General features: G+C 38.2%; 1 protein-coding gene across 1 annotated transcript; it reads left to right on the top strand.

Moving 5' to 3' along the window:
* Nucleotides 1-1711: 1711 nt before the first annotated feature.
* EDARADD (EDAR-associated death domain) lies at nt 1712-11412 on the top strand (the record flags this gene model as incomplete). Its single annotated transcript, XM_009578461.1, has 4 exons — nt 1712-1751; nt 5351-5439; nt 8299-8344; nt 10791-11412. Coding segments are annotated over 4 exons (552 nt in total), but the record flags the coding sequence as incomplete, so codon positions are not given.
* Nucleotides 11413-16286: the final 4874 nt, after the last annotated feature.

Below are 16286 nucleotides of genomic sequence, written 5' to 3'. Positions count from 1 at the left end.
TCCTTAACAATGGTATGTGGTTTTGGTCTAATACAGTTCAAATCATTGCAGCTCTCTACAGTTATGTAATGCAGAAGTGAGGTGAAACATTCAAGGATGTTAACTCAAACTGTGAGTATATATAGGGTTTTGCTTATCTGTATGATTGTATAAACAAATTTTAATTTACTAACCTTGTGCAGTTAAAATGTAAATAAAAATACCAATAGGTACATAAGCTGAATTGGATGGTATCAGCTGAGCTGTCCATGGGATAGCCTCCAGAGGCTATGGCAGTACCATTTTTTTAATCAAAAAAAACCCAGCAACCGAGAAAGATTGGTGCTGACATTCTTCTGTCTATATGGGTTGGAGGGATAAGAAAACCCACCTAGGGCTTAAAATTTCAGTTGTACTAAGTTATTATTCCTTCCTGTACCTATTTTGTCTGATGAGGTAAAGTCATGGAAAGGTAAGACCAAACAGCAGTGCCTTACAGCAGGCATGGGTGAACCTAGGGCGAGACCAAGCGCTCTCTAGTGCTTGCTGGCAGAGTAACACCATTTATGGCAAGTTTTTGTGTCTTAGGATGTTAAACATACAAGTCTTATGCTGAGGCAGGAGTATATCAGGTAAAAGTAATATGAAATTCTGTGAAGTCTTTTCAGAGTTTTTCTTTTTAATGTTGCTATGGGTTGTTTACTCTGGGAAAAAGTTACAGTGCTGTGTAGCCCAGAAGAAGACTGTTGTCTAATGTAGTTATGTAAACAGATTGAAATGCATTGGTTTATTTTATGGCAAGTGAGCAAGCTATTGCTTTGCCTTGGTGTTTTCTTCCCATTTTGAAGCTTTGCAACAGGGAGTCAGCAGTAAACTCTGAAAATTTCACTAGTACTTTAAATGCTGATCCTTCACTGGGATCCATTATTGCAGTCTGTGTACATGCCTTTATGTTAGCAGGTTTTAATAAAAGATACAGACTTTGTGATTGTTTTTGTGGCCTGACTAAATTAGATGCTATGTTTTGCTAAGGGGAGTTTTTAAAAGGTGGGGAAAAGTTGCTATGTTTGAGTCAAATTAAAGTTTGTTTATCCCCCCCACTCCCTTAAATTAAGATGTCTTTAATCTGTTTGCTTGGTTACGAGCTTCTGTGAAAGCCACACCTACTTTTACATAAGGGTGGGGGTCATAGGGAAGAAGGTGGATTTCAGGTATAATAGTAAGTTATAACATGCCTGGAAATCAGCAGCTATCCCCTTAAACTCTGTAATAATAGTTTTCTATTGCATCTTAATCAACTTTTTAATTTTAGAGCAGAAGGGAAAAATATTTTTTTCTTTCAGTACAGTAACATTTTAGTAAAAACTTATATCTGCTAAAAGAGCTTTTGAAGTCATCTCTATTCCTCCTGGTATGCATTACCTTTTCTAGATTATCTTGCTGCTTAAATGCAAAATTTCTTTCCCAATCTCTGCTTTTTCACTAAGAAGTAATACCTTTAAAAATACTGCAGCAAAGCAGCAATCTCTATTACTTTGGCATGTGCTAATCAGTAGTGTTAGTAGCATCTCCATTCCCGCATAAGAAGAGTGTTAGTATGTCTGATTGTAGACGGATCAACTAGTAGCTATTGAAGAGATGCAACTATAATTATGTGGTTTTATATACTCTTTCTCCAGCACAATTACACTCAAAATAACAAACACCTGCATCTCTTGTCTTTTTGTGACAGACTGAAAAATATCCTGTCCAAGACACAGGAGTACCTAAAGGTAAGTATTGTGAATTCTGTGTATTCAGGTGTCATAGATCTGTGTTGTTAGGTGCAATAAAACCATTGGTGTTATCCAACAGATTGACATACTCTTACTTTTTCCTGGATGTTTGTTTCAAATGTAGTGTCATCTTCTGTATTTTTAAGGTCAGTTTGGTGTATGTATGTGTGTGTATATATATATATATATATGTAAGACTTCTGAAATTTCCTTCAAAAGTTTAGTTTTGATCTAAAAGTCAGTCTAAAACTATCTTCAGAAGATCTTGGTTCTCAATCTGGAAGGAAAATACAGTGGTGCCATCACAAAACAGTGTCCAGAGAACAGATGGTAGAGACATGATAATGTTAGAATGTGGCTTTGAAGAGATTACCAGTGCCTTCAGGTTATCAGAAATATAATCCAGAAATATCTTCCAGGTTTCTTGTCTCTGACTGCATTCTCAGCCCTATAACCAATTAACTCTTCATGCCATCTTTTACCTTTAGTAGGTAGTAATACCATCTACTTGGGAACCTAGTATAGGTCCACTCTGCAGAAGTTCCTGCCTCTCATTAAAAATGGAGTGAGGGAGTGCAGGTTCTGTATTGCACTGAAGTCAGATACTTGGATTACACAGTGTGAATATCCTCTTTATGGTTTCCTTGACATGTGGGGTGGGTTTTTTTGTCATCCCAGGCTTCACCGTTGGCTTTTGTCCAGGGAATGCACTGGCAGGGGCTCAGTTGAGGAGCTCTCTGCAGATAGTGTGTTCTCCATCCTGTGTTGCACAGCAGGTCTGCAGTGGGGACAGACAGGAAACTATGCCAAAGCTAGTCACAATGGAAACTTTTGCTGAGGAGCGTGAGCAATTGTGCTGGTTTTGGCTGGGGTAATTTTCTTCATAGTAGCTAGTAGGGGGCTGTGTTTTGGATTTGTGCTGGAAACAGTGTTGATAACACAGGGATGTTTTAGTCACTGCTGAGCAGTGCTTACACAGAACCAAGGCCTCTTTTGCTTCTCACCCCATCCCACCAGCGAGTAGGCTGGGGGTGCACAAGAAGTTGGGAGGGGACACAGCTGGGACAGCTGACCCCAACTGACCAAAGGGATACTCCATACCATATGACGTCATGCTCAGCATATAAAGCTGGGGGAAGAAGAAGGAAGGGGGGGACATTCGGAGTGTGGCATTTGTCTTCCTAAGTAACTGTTACACATGATGGAGCCCTGCTTTCCTGGAGATGGCTGAATACCTGCCTGCCGATGGGAAGCAGTGAATGAACTCCTTGTTTTGCTTTGCTTGTGTGCGTGGCTTTTGCTTTACCTATTAAAATGTCTTTATCTCAACCCACGAGTTTTTTCACTTTTACTTTTCCGATTATCTCCCCCATCCCACTGTGAGGGGAGTCAGCGAGCGGCTGTGTGGTGCTTAGTTGCCGGCTGGGGTTAAACCACAACAGCAATATACCAGTGGGGTTAAAGAAAGGTTAGAGACTATTTTGGGGGCTTGAGGGAGCCAGCCAGAGGAAACAAGCATCTTCTCAGAAGTGCTGTTCAGTTGGGAAGGAGAATGTGGGATGAAAACTAATCTCAAATCATAAACTACTTTCTGTTTATTTGCAGCCAGGTGGTTTGTTCTTTCAAAATTGTTTATCAACACTAAAGGAATTTCTCTGTAACATTCTTTTCCATGTCCTGTTTTTTATTTCACCCATGACATCAGGTCCCCCTCAAAATTAATTAGATAAATTCCTAAATTTCAAATTTGTCAAAGTTGTTTGAAATCTGAGATTGCATGTTTTAAATGCCTTTAATTTAAAAAGGAAAGCTGAGAGGAAGTAGAAATTTCAGCACTTTCTGTAGAAAGGAAATGAACTTGGTTTATTTTTAATTTTAGTTTCTGCTTCCTCTTGCTAAGTGTAGAAAAATGTAAGTATTAATATAGCTTGACATTTCCCCTTTGGAGTTGAAAGTGATACAAATACCTCTTAATATTCTGTTCATTTCCGTGATTTAAATTTTTTTCTGAGAATGACTTTTTATAACTATTTCTATAAAAATACAGATTTAGAAATACAAATCTGTGAGCTAAAAACTGTGCAGGTCTGATTCTGTGTAACACAAAATTATGTTTGCTTCAGATACAATGTTTGAATAGATGGTACATTGGCCAGGGGCAGGGTGAGGGCTGTTTTGTTGCTTTTATAGGTCAATTAATTAACGGACCATTTTGGGGCCATAACTTATTAAAGTTCTTAGCATCCTCTACCGATTATGAATTAAAGGTGAGTTGAGGGAGCTTTTCATCTTGCAGGACTAGGCTTAATGTTTACATCAGGTTTTGATTATAATTCTACCTCCACTCAGATATAGAACAAATTTCACACATAATGTTTCCACAAAAATGAAATGGAATTTTGATGCCCAAACTCTTTGCCAGACTTCTCTGGATTTCCCCATTTCCCCCACCCCACCCCACCCCCATTGTCTCTGGACCTACAGTCATAAAGAATAAAGATGATCCTTGTTAAATGTTTACCCTGCTGGGGGTGGAAAACTATTTGGCTTTAAGTTTCAACAGTTTTATAAAACCAGAAAAAGAGGAAAATAATATTTTTTTTTTTCTTTCTTGCAAGTGTAAGGATGAATTATTTGATTCGGATCGATTTTTTGAGTGAGATAAGGAAATATGTCTTCTTTCTGTTATCTGATGATTCATAAAGATAATAGCTGTTCTTTAATGAGATCTTACCGCTTAACAAACAGCAAAAGGAAATGTACCAACACTACAAACGTAGTCACCACCATGGAGAGCTCTTGTGTGTAAAAACATGTAGAATATAACCTCTTTTAAACTCATGTTAATGGTGGTCAGTACCTGACCTGGGGGAATTATGCAAATGGTTTGATGATGAGGACCTTATTAATCGTGCAGAGTGAAATTTGTCTGTTTGCACACAAGGTTCACAAAGGGCTTATGCATCCCTTGTACCCCATTTTGAGGGCTGAAGTAAAGCTTGAAAGGTAAATAGAGTTTGTGCTGTACTGGAGAATGTTGTGCTTTTCAGTGGACTCCCAGGGCAGTTGAATGGATTATTTCAGTGCTTCAGAAAACGTCTGTGTAGTGCAGATAAGTAGGACGAGCCTAATTCACAAAGGGGCAGAATAAAAGATAAATATTTGTGTAGTACATATTTCAACAATTATCATTGTAAGTGTGATGAGAAAAGCAAAGCAAAAAGGGATTATATTGACTTGTGACAGTCGTCTTCAGCCTACTTTGATATATTGGTTTGGTTAATGTTCTCTGGTCAGCTTTCTGAAAGAAGAATATGACTCTTGCTTCAAAATAGTATGGTGTTTGTTCAAAACAATTGCTACACCAATATCTGATCTCTGCAAGGATTATTTTTCTTCGCACAGTCATGCTCTGCATGATTGTTGTAGTCTCTGCCAATTTAATATTTTGGGCTTTTAATCCAGCATTTCCCCGTGACTGATCATGATATGGAGTTAAATTTTGTATGCTAGACACCTATAATTTATGTTTGATAGTCTTACTATTTAAATTTGTATTTGGGTGGAAGACCAGTGTTTCACAGTCTTTGTCTTAGATGAGGAATACCTAACAGATCAAGTTACATTGGAAATTGCATCTGTGAACATCAAGACCCTTACGTCAGATTCTGGCCTAATTCAACAGGTAAGAAAAATGATACCTGAATGTGAACTAAGTTATTGCTATTGATTAAATAAGTATGTTAACAAATAAATACATTTTCAGATTATATCTCCAGAATAGTCTCCAGTAATTCTCTGGAATTACTCAATAAAACAGACCAGAAATAGGCTCTCTTTTCAAGAGTTCAATGAAGTGAGCTTTTGTGGAGAAGAGCAAAAGAAAGGTTATTTAATCATTAATGTGTACTTTGTATTTTAAATAGGTTTTCATTAGTGTGTATATGCTCTGAAGAAGAGCTGACAAGAGTTAAGGCTTTGTCATGCATGCTCTCCCTCTTTCATGCTGGAAACAGAGCTAGGGCAGAGAATAAGTGAAGTAGTAAGGAATCCTAGGTTTCGGACTCCTTGTATTTTGCCCTTAGGGAGGCATTTGACTGTTCTGCTTTGACTTTGGGACGCTGCTCTTCCCGTAGTGCAAATACTCTCCACCGTTTGTGAAATCCTACATTGCCATAGGGTGGGCAATGCTGAGTGACCCCCATGCTCCATGGTTACCATCTTTCAAGTGAATGTCATTTGCTGAATTTCAAATTGATTCTCTTTGGGTTGAGCAGAAAACTTGGAGAAGAGAAATGAATGAGCATTTTCCAGCGAGACGAAGAATTAAAAGGAGTTCCTTATGCCAGAGTCCCAGCTGAATTTCATCAGAAACAAACATGGGTTTGGTATGCATTTCACAGATGATGGAGGTAATGGTCTCATTCCCATCATCAAGAAGAGAGCATTTATTGCCAGCTTAGAATCACTATAAAGATATTTCCATGTATTAGGGTGTTAATGGTTCTACAGAGCTGAAAAACTTTCTGCTTATCTTCAGACTCTGCGTAGGTTTATGGCTTTGATTAGACCTGTAGAGGTTGATTAAATTTTAGTTTTGGGCAAAAATATTCTTGCTTAATACCTTCATTTCATGGGCAGTAGCACTACATTGTTTTACTGCAATTACATTACAAGAAAATGATCTTGAATAAACCTGAGTGCAACTGACTTGATAAAAATGGATAATAACTGATCAATAAAAATACAAATTTTGAAAACAGATGTATGGCACAGGTAAGTATCCCTGGGGTTTTTTTTGTACTTGTTGCAGTACTAGCCATTCTTGTTATTTTTTACCATAAGACATGAGTATAATGACATCTCTTAAAGGCATTTAGGTATTAGCTTTCATAATACGGTTTGAACTTTCGTGAATTCATAAGGTCTGGGAAATGTTACTGAAGCTCAGGACAGCAACTTAGCTATTGCAAACGAAGTGAAGAGTATCCACTTTTCCTTTTTACTTTATTTTTTCCTTTTGTTTTTATTTGCTTGTTTGTTTCTTTTGAAACAGATCTCTGGGGAGGCTGAGCTGTGATGGGCAGCTCCTCATTCTCCCAGTGAGTTACCCTTCTGGGGACTTGTTCCTCAGGGCTCAGTAATAAAGTTCTACCTTTTTAAGGAATTTGTGGGAATGGAGACAATGACTATAATCAGGATTTCTAGATTCAATTTTTCTTAAGCTTTGGGTGCTCACATTTTGCCATGAAGGCCAGGTTCATGTTTAAAAAGCTCTGTCCAGAGAAAGCTTACATGGTGCCAGTGGAAAAGTAAACTACTAGGAGGTAATGGCAAGGATTATTCTGTTGCAAGTGGCATATGCAGTGTTAGATCTCTCTTGAGCAGAGAGCAGACGTTTTCTGGGGTGATTTGATGTTGCATGTGTGATCTTGCAGGTTTCAGGGAATAAAGAAATGCTGAAAACAGCATGCAAATTTTTCCTTTGCTAACAAAGTCTTTAAATATTTTGGAGATAATTTACCTTCTTTATAATTGGACTGTGAATGTATGCATGTTCACCACATCAACTGAAACTGCCCATATTCTATTTTTAGTGGATTTCTTAGTAAAGAAGGTGTAGCAGGTAGGAATAGAGTATCTTATTACACTATATTGTTACCCAGTTGACTTGTGTTTGCATGCACAGCCTGCTGTGATAGTTTTGAAAGAATGGCACAATACAAAAAATCAACAATACTTTATTGCAGCTAAGGGGAAAATCCCCTTCTGCTTTTATCTTTAAATCCTCAACAGAAGAAAGCTGTTTCAGCTGGCTCCACAGCTGCATAGTTAAAGGAAGGCAGCTGCAGTTTCCCGCAGTTCTAGGATCAAGGTGCTGTCCTTCCAGTTTTTAGATGTTGCTTTCTACATAGTAGAATTGAAATGTTACAATGTGTGTTGCAGTCTCAAGCTGCTAAGTAATTTCATTATGTTTAATTAGCAGGCAAAAAGCCACTGAGGGAATGTTTACTTCAAACAGGAGGAGGGTTAAACGTGAACCAGCAGAAATGTTCAAGTCTACCTGTTGTCTAGAAAAGTTTCCTATGTATGTAAAAAAATTTGTAAAAAAAGCTCCTCCACTTTTCCTAGATCAATGAAACAATCCCTTACTGCTGCATGTTACAGGCAAAATTCTCGTCTTTTTCATTGCAAAGCATTTAAAAAATCTTTTTAATCAAGCCATATGAATTGTTGAACAGCTGTTGAGGGATTAAGAACAAATTATTCAACAGATGTAACCCCATAGCATATCATTAATAAAGATGACATTGTTCAGTGGATACAACCAACAGGGCAGTTTTGTGAGCCAAAGCAGAAAAGTGCTGCCTGAAAAGACTGCAGATTGTCAGTAATTCCTCAAAACCAGATATATTCCCTGTCTGACTTTACAAGTAGCTCGGGATTCTTCTAAGTAATCTCCTGTCACTTTTAAATTAACCAAATAGTTATTTTAGATGTTCAAATACATTGTTTTGATTTATATTTGTTTTCTGCTTCGTAGCCAGAAGACAGAAACACGCAAAACCATAATGACGAATCACTTTCAGGTAATATGTCAGCTTTACTGTCCTACATATTTTATTCCTAGATTTTTTTTGAAAGTACTTTATTAAAAACTGCTATTTGTCATAACCAAGAACTGCCTGGGTAGTCAATGCTTGTGGAGCTCATTTCATTACCAGTGTCATTTACGGTTTCCTCTTTATTCTAAACGGGGTGGTGATCAGTAATGCAGACCATACAAAATGTGTAAGTCCCATAATTGTATGAGCTCAGCTGGGGGTGGGGTGTGTGTGGATGGTATACGGCCCTGTTAATCTAACAGCGAACAACTGAGGATTTCCTGTTAGTAAAGAAGCTTGTCCTATCACGTAGCATTAGGATCATGCAGTTAGGTGGGTAGGTCATCATTTGCTCATCAGTATCTAACACCAGGCATCTTAGAAAAGCAGGATTCTTTATAATGCTTTTGATAGTCTGCGCACAGTATAGCACAAGAAGCAGGTTGGTTTAGTTTTGTTTACCTATAACTGTGCCCTGTGTTTTCTTTAACCCTTCTTTCCTGCTTCTATTGGAGGATAAAAATTACTCTGGCATCCTTGCAAAGCAAAATAAGATGAAATTCAGATAGGGTGCTCTCCTGCCCTTTGAGCTCAGCCAGAACTTTGATTGGATTACATTCATTTTGCCTTGTTTGTATAACTAAATCTTGGTATAAGTGAAGCAAGCAAATTTTGTCTCACTTCAGCAAGAGTTTAGGGTGCACAAGAAGAACAGAATGGTTCACATACGTATTTCTGTAGAGAACAGCTGCAAGGCCTGTGGAATACCTGTGAGCAAAGATGTCACCAGAACATGTTTTGCCTTAAGAGGGAATCTAAGCATTTGTATGAAGTTATGTGTCTGCAGCAGTGTTGTTGCTGCACGTCCTAACTTGTTGAAAACTTCAGAAGTTGTCTTTGGCCTGCTAAAAAAGCAAGCCAATGAGCAACGTTAGAAAAAGAACAATAGCCTGTTCTTCCCTTAAAAACACAAAACCAAGTGCATGCAGAAGCTACATTCAGCTGAGTTGCTTTTATCAACACTAATATTCAGAATAAAAAAACCACAATTTGGCGGTCTTTCTGGAATTTTCACACAATCTGACAATAATTACTGCAAATGGGGAAAAAAAAAAAACAACCCAAACAAAAAAAACCTTAACGTGTTGTCTATATGAGTAGGTGGCACTGAGTACCAGATTTGCCCTTTGCCGGAGATACAGTTCAGGTCTTTTAGACCAGCACTGATCCAGCACTTGCAAATTGTGTGTCACTGTTTTCTGTTGTTGTTTTTAATCACTCTTGATTAATATTAGTTTTCTTATTGTAATGTCCCTTTTTCAGAGTTTCATCCCAAGCAGGACCAGTCACTTCCCTATTTCAAGCTGTACAATGAGGCTGGAGGGCAGAAGCTTTAGAAAGTGCTTCTAGGCTGCGTCTATTATCTATTGCTCTTCAGACATACCAAATTCTCCCTGCCTTCAGAAAGGAGCAGGGAGAGTTCAGGTCATATCTGCAGCCAAAATGCTCAAACGATGCCCTACACCACTGCAATGTTAAAGGTCTTAGTATGAGTATTATCTGGAAGTATGACTAGAACTGGTTTCTACATGCTTTTACATGTTATTAATATCTAATATAGTCTGATAGCACCGCATTGTTCACAATGCTGGGGAGATATTGACTGTTGTGTGTGGGAGACCTCTAAATGGCAATTTTCAGTATTCAATGCAGATTTTAGAACATATCACCATCTACTTCCAGCAACTTGGTATTTTTGTTTTTCTCACACATGGAGGAGTATGCACTTTATTCCTTTCCATAATGTACATTTAAAATAGGCTTGCTTGGTAGATCAGGGACAGCTTTTATTGTAAGAGCCCTTACAAAGCAAAGGAACATTTGCACTTTTTCATTGTGTTAAAATACTAGATGTTAGTTGTGTTTGCAGCTGTCAGCAGAGATTCTCCTGATGCAAATATTTCGTGTTGTTATGAAGGCAGCAGCTCAGAATTGCAAAACCTTTTCCTTCATCCTACAACACATGTATACAAGATGCACATAACACACACATAATCCTGTTGGTGATGTAAGCAGGGGTTATGGCAGACTCAAGGAAGCAACGTAGTTCCCCAAAACAAGAAAGGGGAATATCCCAGCTTACACACTGGGTTGAATTGCATGTCTTTTCTATGAAAGTATAAATATGGTACTTTCAAAATTACTGTCCTTTTGATTACAGCCACTGAGCGTAGTGAAGAGAGAAGTTTTAGAAAGTTAATTTAATGAGTACTTCATAAGGAAAGGCATTACATGTCACTATTCTGACTTTTTCGGAAACGATTCACAGGAACTTAATACTTTTCAACCCTTTGTGCTTTTAACTTTTTGTTTGCGGTGAAACCACAGCAATAGATCCTAACTTCTCCCCATGTAATGGTTTTCACTGCAGATCTCAAGAAAACCTGCAAGGAAAATGGCACCTGCTCCTTGTGCTTATTCCGTGCACCGACCATCAGTGACATGCTCAATGATGAGGACTTGTTGTACACAGTGAGGCTAAAGCTGGATCCCTGCCACCCAACAGTGAAAAACTGGAGAAATTTAGCAAGCAAGTGGGGGATGACTTATGATGAATTGTGTTTCCTTGAACAGAAGCCCCAAAGTCCCACCTTGGAGTTCTTGCTACGGAATAGTGACAGGACTGTGGAGCAGCTGATTGATCTCTGTAAATTTTATAAGAGAATTGATGTTGTGAAAGTGCTGCTGAAATGGGTGGAGGAGGAATGGCCCAAGAGAGGGAACAGAACTTACCAGAATGACTTCTAGGTCAAAGAAAGTTGTTAGTCTGTACATGTTAAATGCTGGGACTAGTTGCCACTACTACATGGGAAGTTTCCCTTGCAAGAGAGAGCGAGCCTGTACTGACGGTTTGTATACTGTGTAAGCTTTAGGTACTGTATACACATATATAATGCTCTGTGCCCTCAGGGTTGCAAAGATAACCTTCCAAAAATGGATGGAATAATGCAGGTTGTGTTCTTCAGTCTACAGATGCCTTCAGTTTCTTTGCTGCTATTTGTAGGCTTCCTAAGCAGAAGAGGAATGAAAAAGCCAGACCACTGGTTTTACTGCAGCAGTTGTGAACCATGTCAGTTGTGTGCTGTTGCTATTGGGAAAGCCACAATTAGAAGGCAAGTCTCTTGGCCTTTCTAGCAGCCCTTCCACAGTTTTATATGTTCTACCTAGTAGAAGATGAGGGGTTTTTTTTCTACCTTTTATTGTTTTGTTTTTGTTTGGTTTGGGTTTTTTCAAGCTTTATGATACTGTTTTTGGCACAGGAACACCTCAGTGTTCCAAGCAGCAGTTTGGATTTGAATGTTACAATTAACTCAATGTTTCAACATCACATTCAGGCAAATTAAGCTTTAAATCTCTTTTGTAAACAAGAGTAGATGTTAAACAAAATAATTATTTCCATACTTCTACATCATAGGGCATATATTTGCTATAGAAGAAATCATGCAATTCAGAGAGACTTTCCAGCCCATAACTACTAGGGACCAAAAAAACTAATTAAAATGCTTTATACTTAAAATGACTTTCCAAAGTTTTGAAGACAATATATGCTCTGAGTGCACTTATCTGTTTATCTCAAATGCCTCTCACTTTGCAGTGTGAGGTGACAGCTAACGCCTCACCCACAGTATATCCTTAGTATTGAGTATAACTTCCCTTCTCACAGGCTGTGGTTTTCTTTACAGTCCTGTGGGTTGACCTACTTTTTGTCCCACACCAAAGTAGTTGCACACTTGTGTGAAACTAGCACAAGTCTATGTGTTGATTAAAGCCACTGTAATGGGAAATTAACAGGTGAATTCATCTACAGTCCAGGTGGATGGTTATTAAAGCACTTATGGTGGTTTAGACTGATGTTTCTCAAAGAATTTTGATACTCTGAATTACACTGTTTACATTTTAAATATTTTAGAAATTGGTCTTTTTCCTACCATTCTTCTGTGTTCTAATGTTTTTAAAAAAAACCTGAAAAATCAGTTATACAATACGATGTATAAAGTACTTATAGCTATAATGCCACACACAAAAATGTTGTGACTCAAAAATACTTCTAGTTGTTACCCTTACTAAAAGCATCTCAGACAATACTAATATGTACATAGGTGTATATACCAAAGCACTGGTGAACAGTATGTCAAGATGTGGGGCAAAACTAGAATGGGCTACAGGTTGATGCACTGTTTACTTTTCTTGACGAGAAATGACTAGGAATTAGTAACAAAGCTGAGCGAAATCTAATGCTGTATACTGAGTTTCTTACTGTAAAAGAATGAAAAGTGACCTCTAGTAATACTATACTATAGATACTGAGCTATATGGTTACAGAGCAGCTAGAAGTAAAGACTAACATTTTCAATGTCAGGCACTAGTTCTGCGGTAATGTAAATTAGCTTTATTTTAGTGACTTTAAGAAGCTGAAGAATACTAGTTTCAAGGTGAAAAGACTGACCTAAATTTGAAGTTTTAATGTTTTCTTTTTTTTAAAAGCTTGTAGAAGACTGGAATTTTTATTAACTTTTTTTTTAACCATTCCTCAAAAAAGCTGCTACTCTTTAGAACAGTATGTTTTCTAGCCATGTTTTAAAGAGGAAATTGTACTGCTTTATCTTGTTGGGGCTGCAGTTCAAATGTTTCATGTTTGTCTTCTAGGAACAGGGGTTTCCCAATAGGTGTCTGTCAACTCTAACTTTTGCAAATAATCTTCTGTCTTTAGTTAGGAGTTCTAGAATCAGTTTTGAGGACTACTGCTGTGGCTGGGCTGACTGCTATTTTCAATTCCTACGGAGGCATCCACTGCGTACGTGCAAATAGCTCATAATGCAGCTTGTCCAACATAATCCCCATACCTTGGGCCTACTATATGCATGATTTAGGATCACGTGCCTGTGTGTTAAGTTGTTCTTCTGAGTGATGAGTGCTGGCATGTATGCCAACAGCTTTTCTTTCCCATAACATACCACAGCTAGATGTGTGTGGTATTATGGTATGCTCTGCTTTGGTAGATCCAGTCCAGCAAGGAGCTGGAGCCCTCACCTAAGACTCACAATGGGAACATGAAATGGTGAGCAGCATTTCTCAACCAAGATGTTCAACTGAAATCTACCCCTTTCCCTGTTTCTGGCTAAAACTTTTTGAAGAAACACTGCTGTCTTGTGGAAATGAGTTCTGATCCCTTGAAGCTCTTGAAAACTCAATGTCACCTGCAAGGATATGTGTCTGATGGAAATAAAGCTGCTTCTGAGAGTTCATATGTGGATTCTGTATAAATTCATCACTGAAGGTTGAAAATGTTAGCCTTAAACTTCATCACACACTGGATTATTCATTAGTATACTTGAAATATTTTCTTCCTCTTTGTATGGCATGAATTGAGATGTACACACTTTTTTTAGTTTTGTATCTGTTTGCAAGATATTGGGTCTGAATGTTCAGTTTATTCTTATATCTTCTGTCATAATGTATACTATTTTTAGAAGAAATATAGATTGTCAATGTTTGACTTTATTGTATTTGTTTTTATTACAGCTAGGAAAACAGCTGTTTTCCTTCTCATCAGTCACCTTGGAACTACTGAACTAGCAATTAGTTGTGCTGTGTTTAAAAAAAAAAAAAATCTTATATACAAGATTCATGGCGTCTTAAAGCACCTATGTTTGCAACAGATACTGCTGTTCAAGAAAGGAAGGTGCACTTTTTTTATCTTTTCCCTATGAAAAATAAGTTAATTTTGATAAGATGATGAACAAAGATGTTTATCTAGAAACTTGCAGTGAAGTTACTAACTACAGAGAGGTATGAAACCTACACTGGGTGAACTCTTCCTGAATTAAAAACCGATCTGATAATGAAGGTTAGAGAATCACATGGACACTGAAAAGGCTCTACTAGGCTATCAGTTTTGTTCCATTATATCTTTCTCATATTCCCATATGAGACTCGCTCTCCCTTCAGGGATTTCCAGTTCCTTGGCTGCCATCTCTGTGCCTGCAGGATAATCAGTGGCCCTTCCCACCTGCTTTAGCATATATGAAGATGTCCAAACCACTATATTTTTTCATTCCTGCAGCTTTATCTAAGACATGGTGAGCCTAATAACTGTTCTTCAACAGCAAGGTACAGTCCTGTGCTCCAGCAGCCCCTAGTTTTGCTGTGAGGTCGACTATGGGGCATCCCCAACAAAATGGTGACAGTATCCAGTTGCCTTACTCGCTGCATGCCCTTCCCTTCGATCTGTGGAGAGGAGTGCAAGATGGGTTTGGGGCTGTCCTTTGGAAGCCCACCATAAAGGACAGGGTAGTCAGCATGGCCCCAGGTGCTTGCTTGGAAGTAAGTTGACCAGAAACTGTAAACTATACTTCTTCCTGAATCACTACTGAATAATGGAGTGCTGCAGCTCAGTGTGGGCAATGGTTCATGTAAGAGACTGACTATTTTTCACTGTCTCAAACTGACTGCCTCCCACAGTTCCAAGACAAGCTGTTAGCAAGTGGAAAAAAATGTAAATTCTGCCTTATGGTGGTTTAAGTTAGGGTAACACTGCTGACTTGTGGCCAGACATAACTGGAAATTATTTGTTAGACAGCAGAATTGTTTAAACAAGCTCAAAGAAAGTGCATGGCATTTATAATAATGTAAAGAGCAGCCTACTTCTGTAATTTTTGCAGCATATAATGTTCTATGATTCTATGAAGGAAAAGCAATTAGTTATTTGAACTAATTTCAATATATCTTGTAAGTCTTAAGTTTTGGGTCAGTTTTGGACAGTAGGGCAGAGCGGCATAAAATGAGGACTTGGGCTTGTTGCCTGTTTTAACAGAAAAGTGCTTTTCCTTGCCCTTGAGCTCAGCTAGTCCTGATGGCATGGCTATGGTCAGTTGTTAGCCTTAGCTGGGTAGGGAAGGTATGGATCTACTAGTCAGATAGGCTGAATATGAGCAGCGCTAAGAAGAATTTATTTGGAAAGGTGGAGTCTGTAGCATTTGTAAGCCTGTACCTTGGCCAAGGACTGGGACTGACTCCATCTTACGAGAAACTGATGGCAGAGAGGAGTTGACAGACTTGGGAAAGGCTTGCCTGTACCCCCTGTTGGGGAGGCAATTAAACAACCAGGCAAACTTACTAGTTGGTTTGATCTCTGTATTTTACCTTTGTAAAATGGTGATTCTTGATTTCAAAGGCAGGTCGTTGGGGTAAATGTATATTTGTTATGGTGGTAATGAGAGTCGCATGAGAATCTTAAATGTGAGAAAGATAAAGCAGTGCAAGTCTTGTTACGATGGGATCAGCAAGGTTGGCTTTGGCCTTTTTGGACTCTGACATGAAAGAGTATTGGTGCTGTTGGGTTTGTTCAGGCTTTGTTTATTGGCCTTCACAGTGCTATGAAGATGAGGATTAAAACTAGAGAAGAGATGAGAAAGAAGTAGCTTCTGTCAGAAATAATTAGTGAGAAATAATATCTATGGTGTTAACTTTCTCTTTTCTCTGATATATGTACAGAAATAGTTTCCTTGACTGAAAAATCTTAGTTATTTACAGCTACATCTTTCAACCTTTTTTGAGAAAATTCCAGAAACAAGACCAAATGCATTAGTAACTTGGAGAATAAATGTGTTCTGTGTATCTGTGTACAGCAGGAGATAGATATGCAACTTTAAGTATCCACACAAAGGTGCTTTTTTTTTTTTTTTATTATGAGTTTGCTTCAAAATTACCCAATATTTAGTTTGGGAATGCTTTTTGTCTCCAAAAATAACCAAAGTTTCAAGTTGTTGATGACATAAAACACATTTACACAACTAAAAATTTCTTAACAGGAAGAGCCAGGATAAGAATAAGAAAGGGGCACCCAAGTCCTTACCTAGCAGGACCT

Source organism: Fulmarus glacialis, unplaced genomic scaffold (genome assembly GCF_000690835.1).
Source record: "Fulmarus glacialis isolate BGI_N327 unplaced genomic scaffold, ASM69083v1 scaffold27885, whole genome shotgun sequence".
Classification (NCBI taxonomy): Eukaryota; Metazoa; Chordata; class Aves; order Procellariiformes; family Procellariidae; genus Fulmarus; species Fulmarus glacialis.
This window is presented reverse-complemented; position numbering and strand designations above follow the sequence as displayed.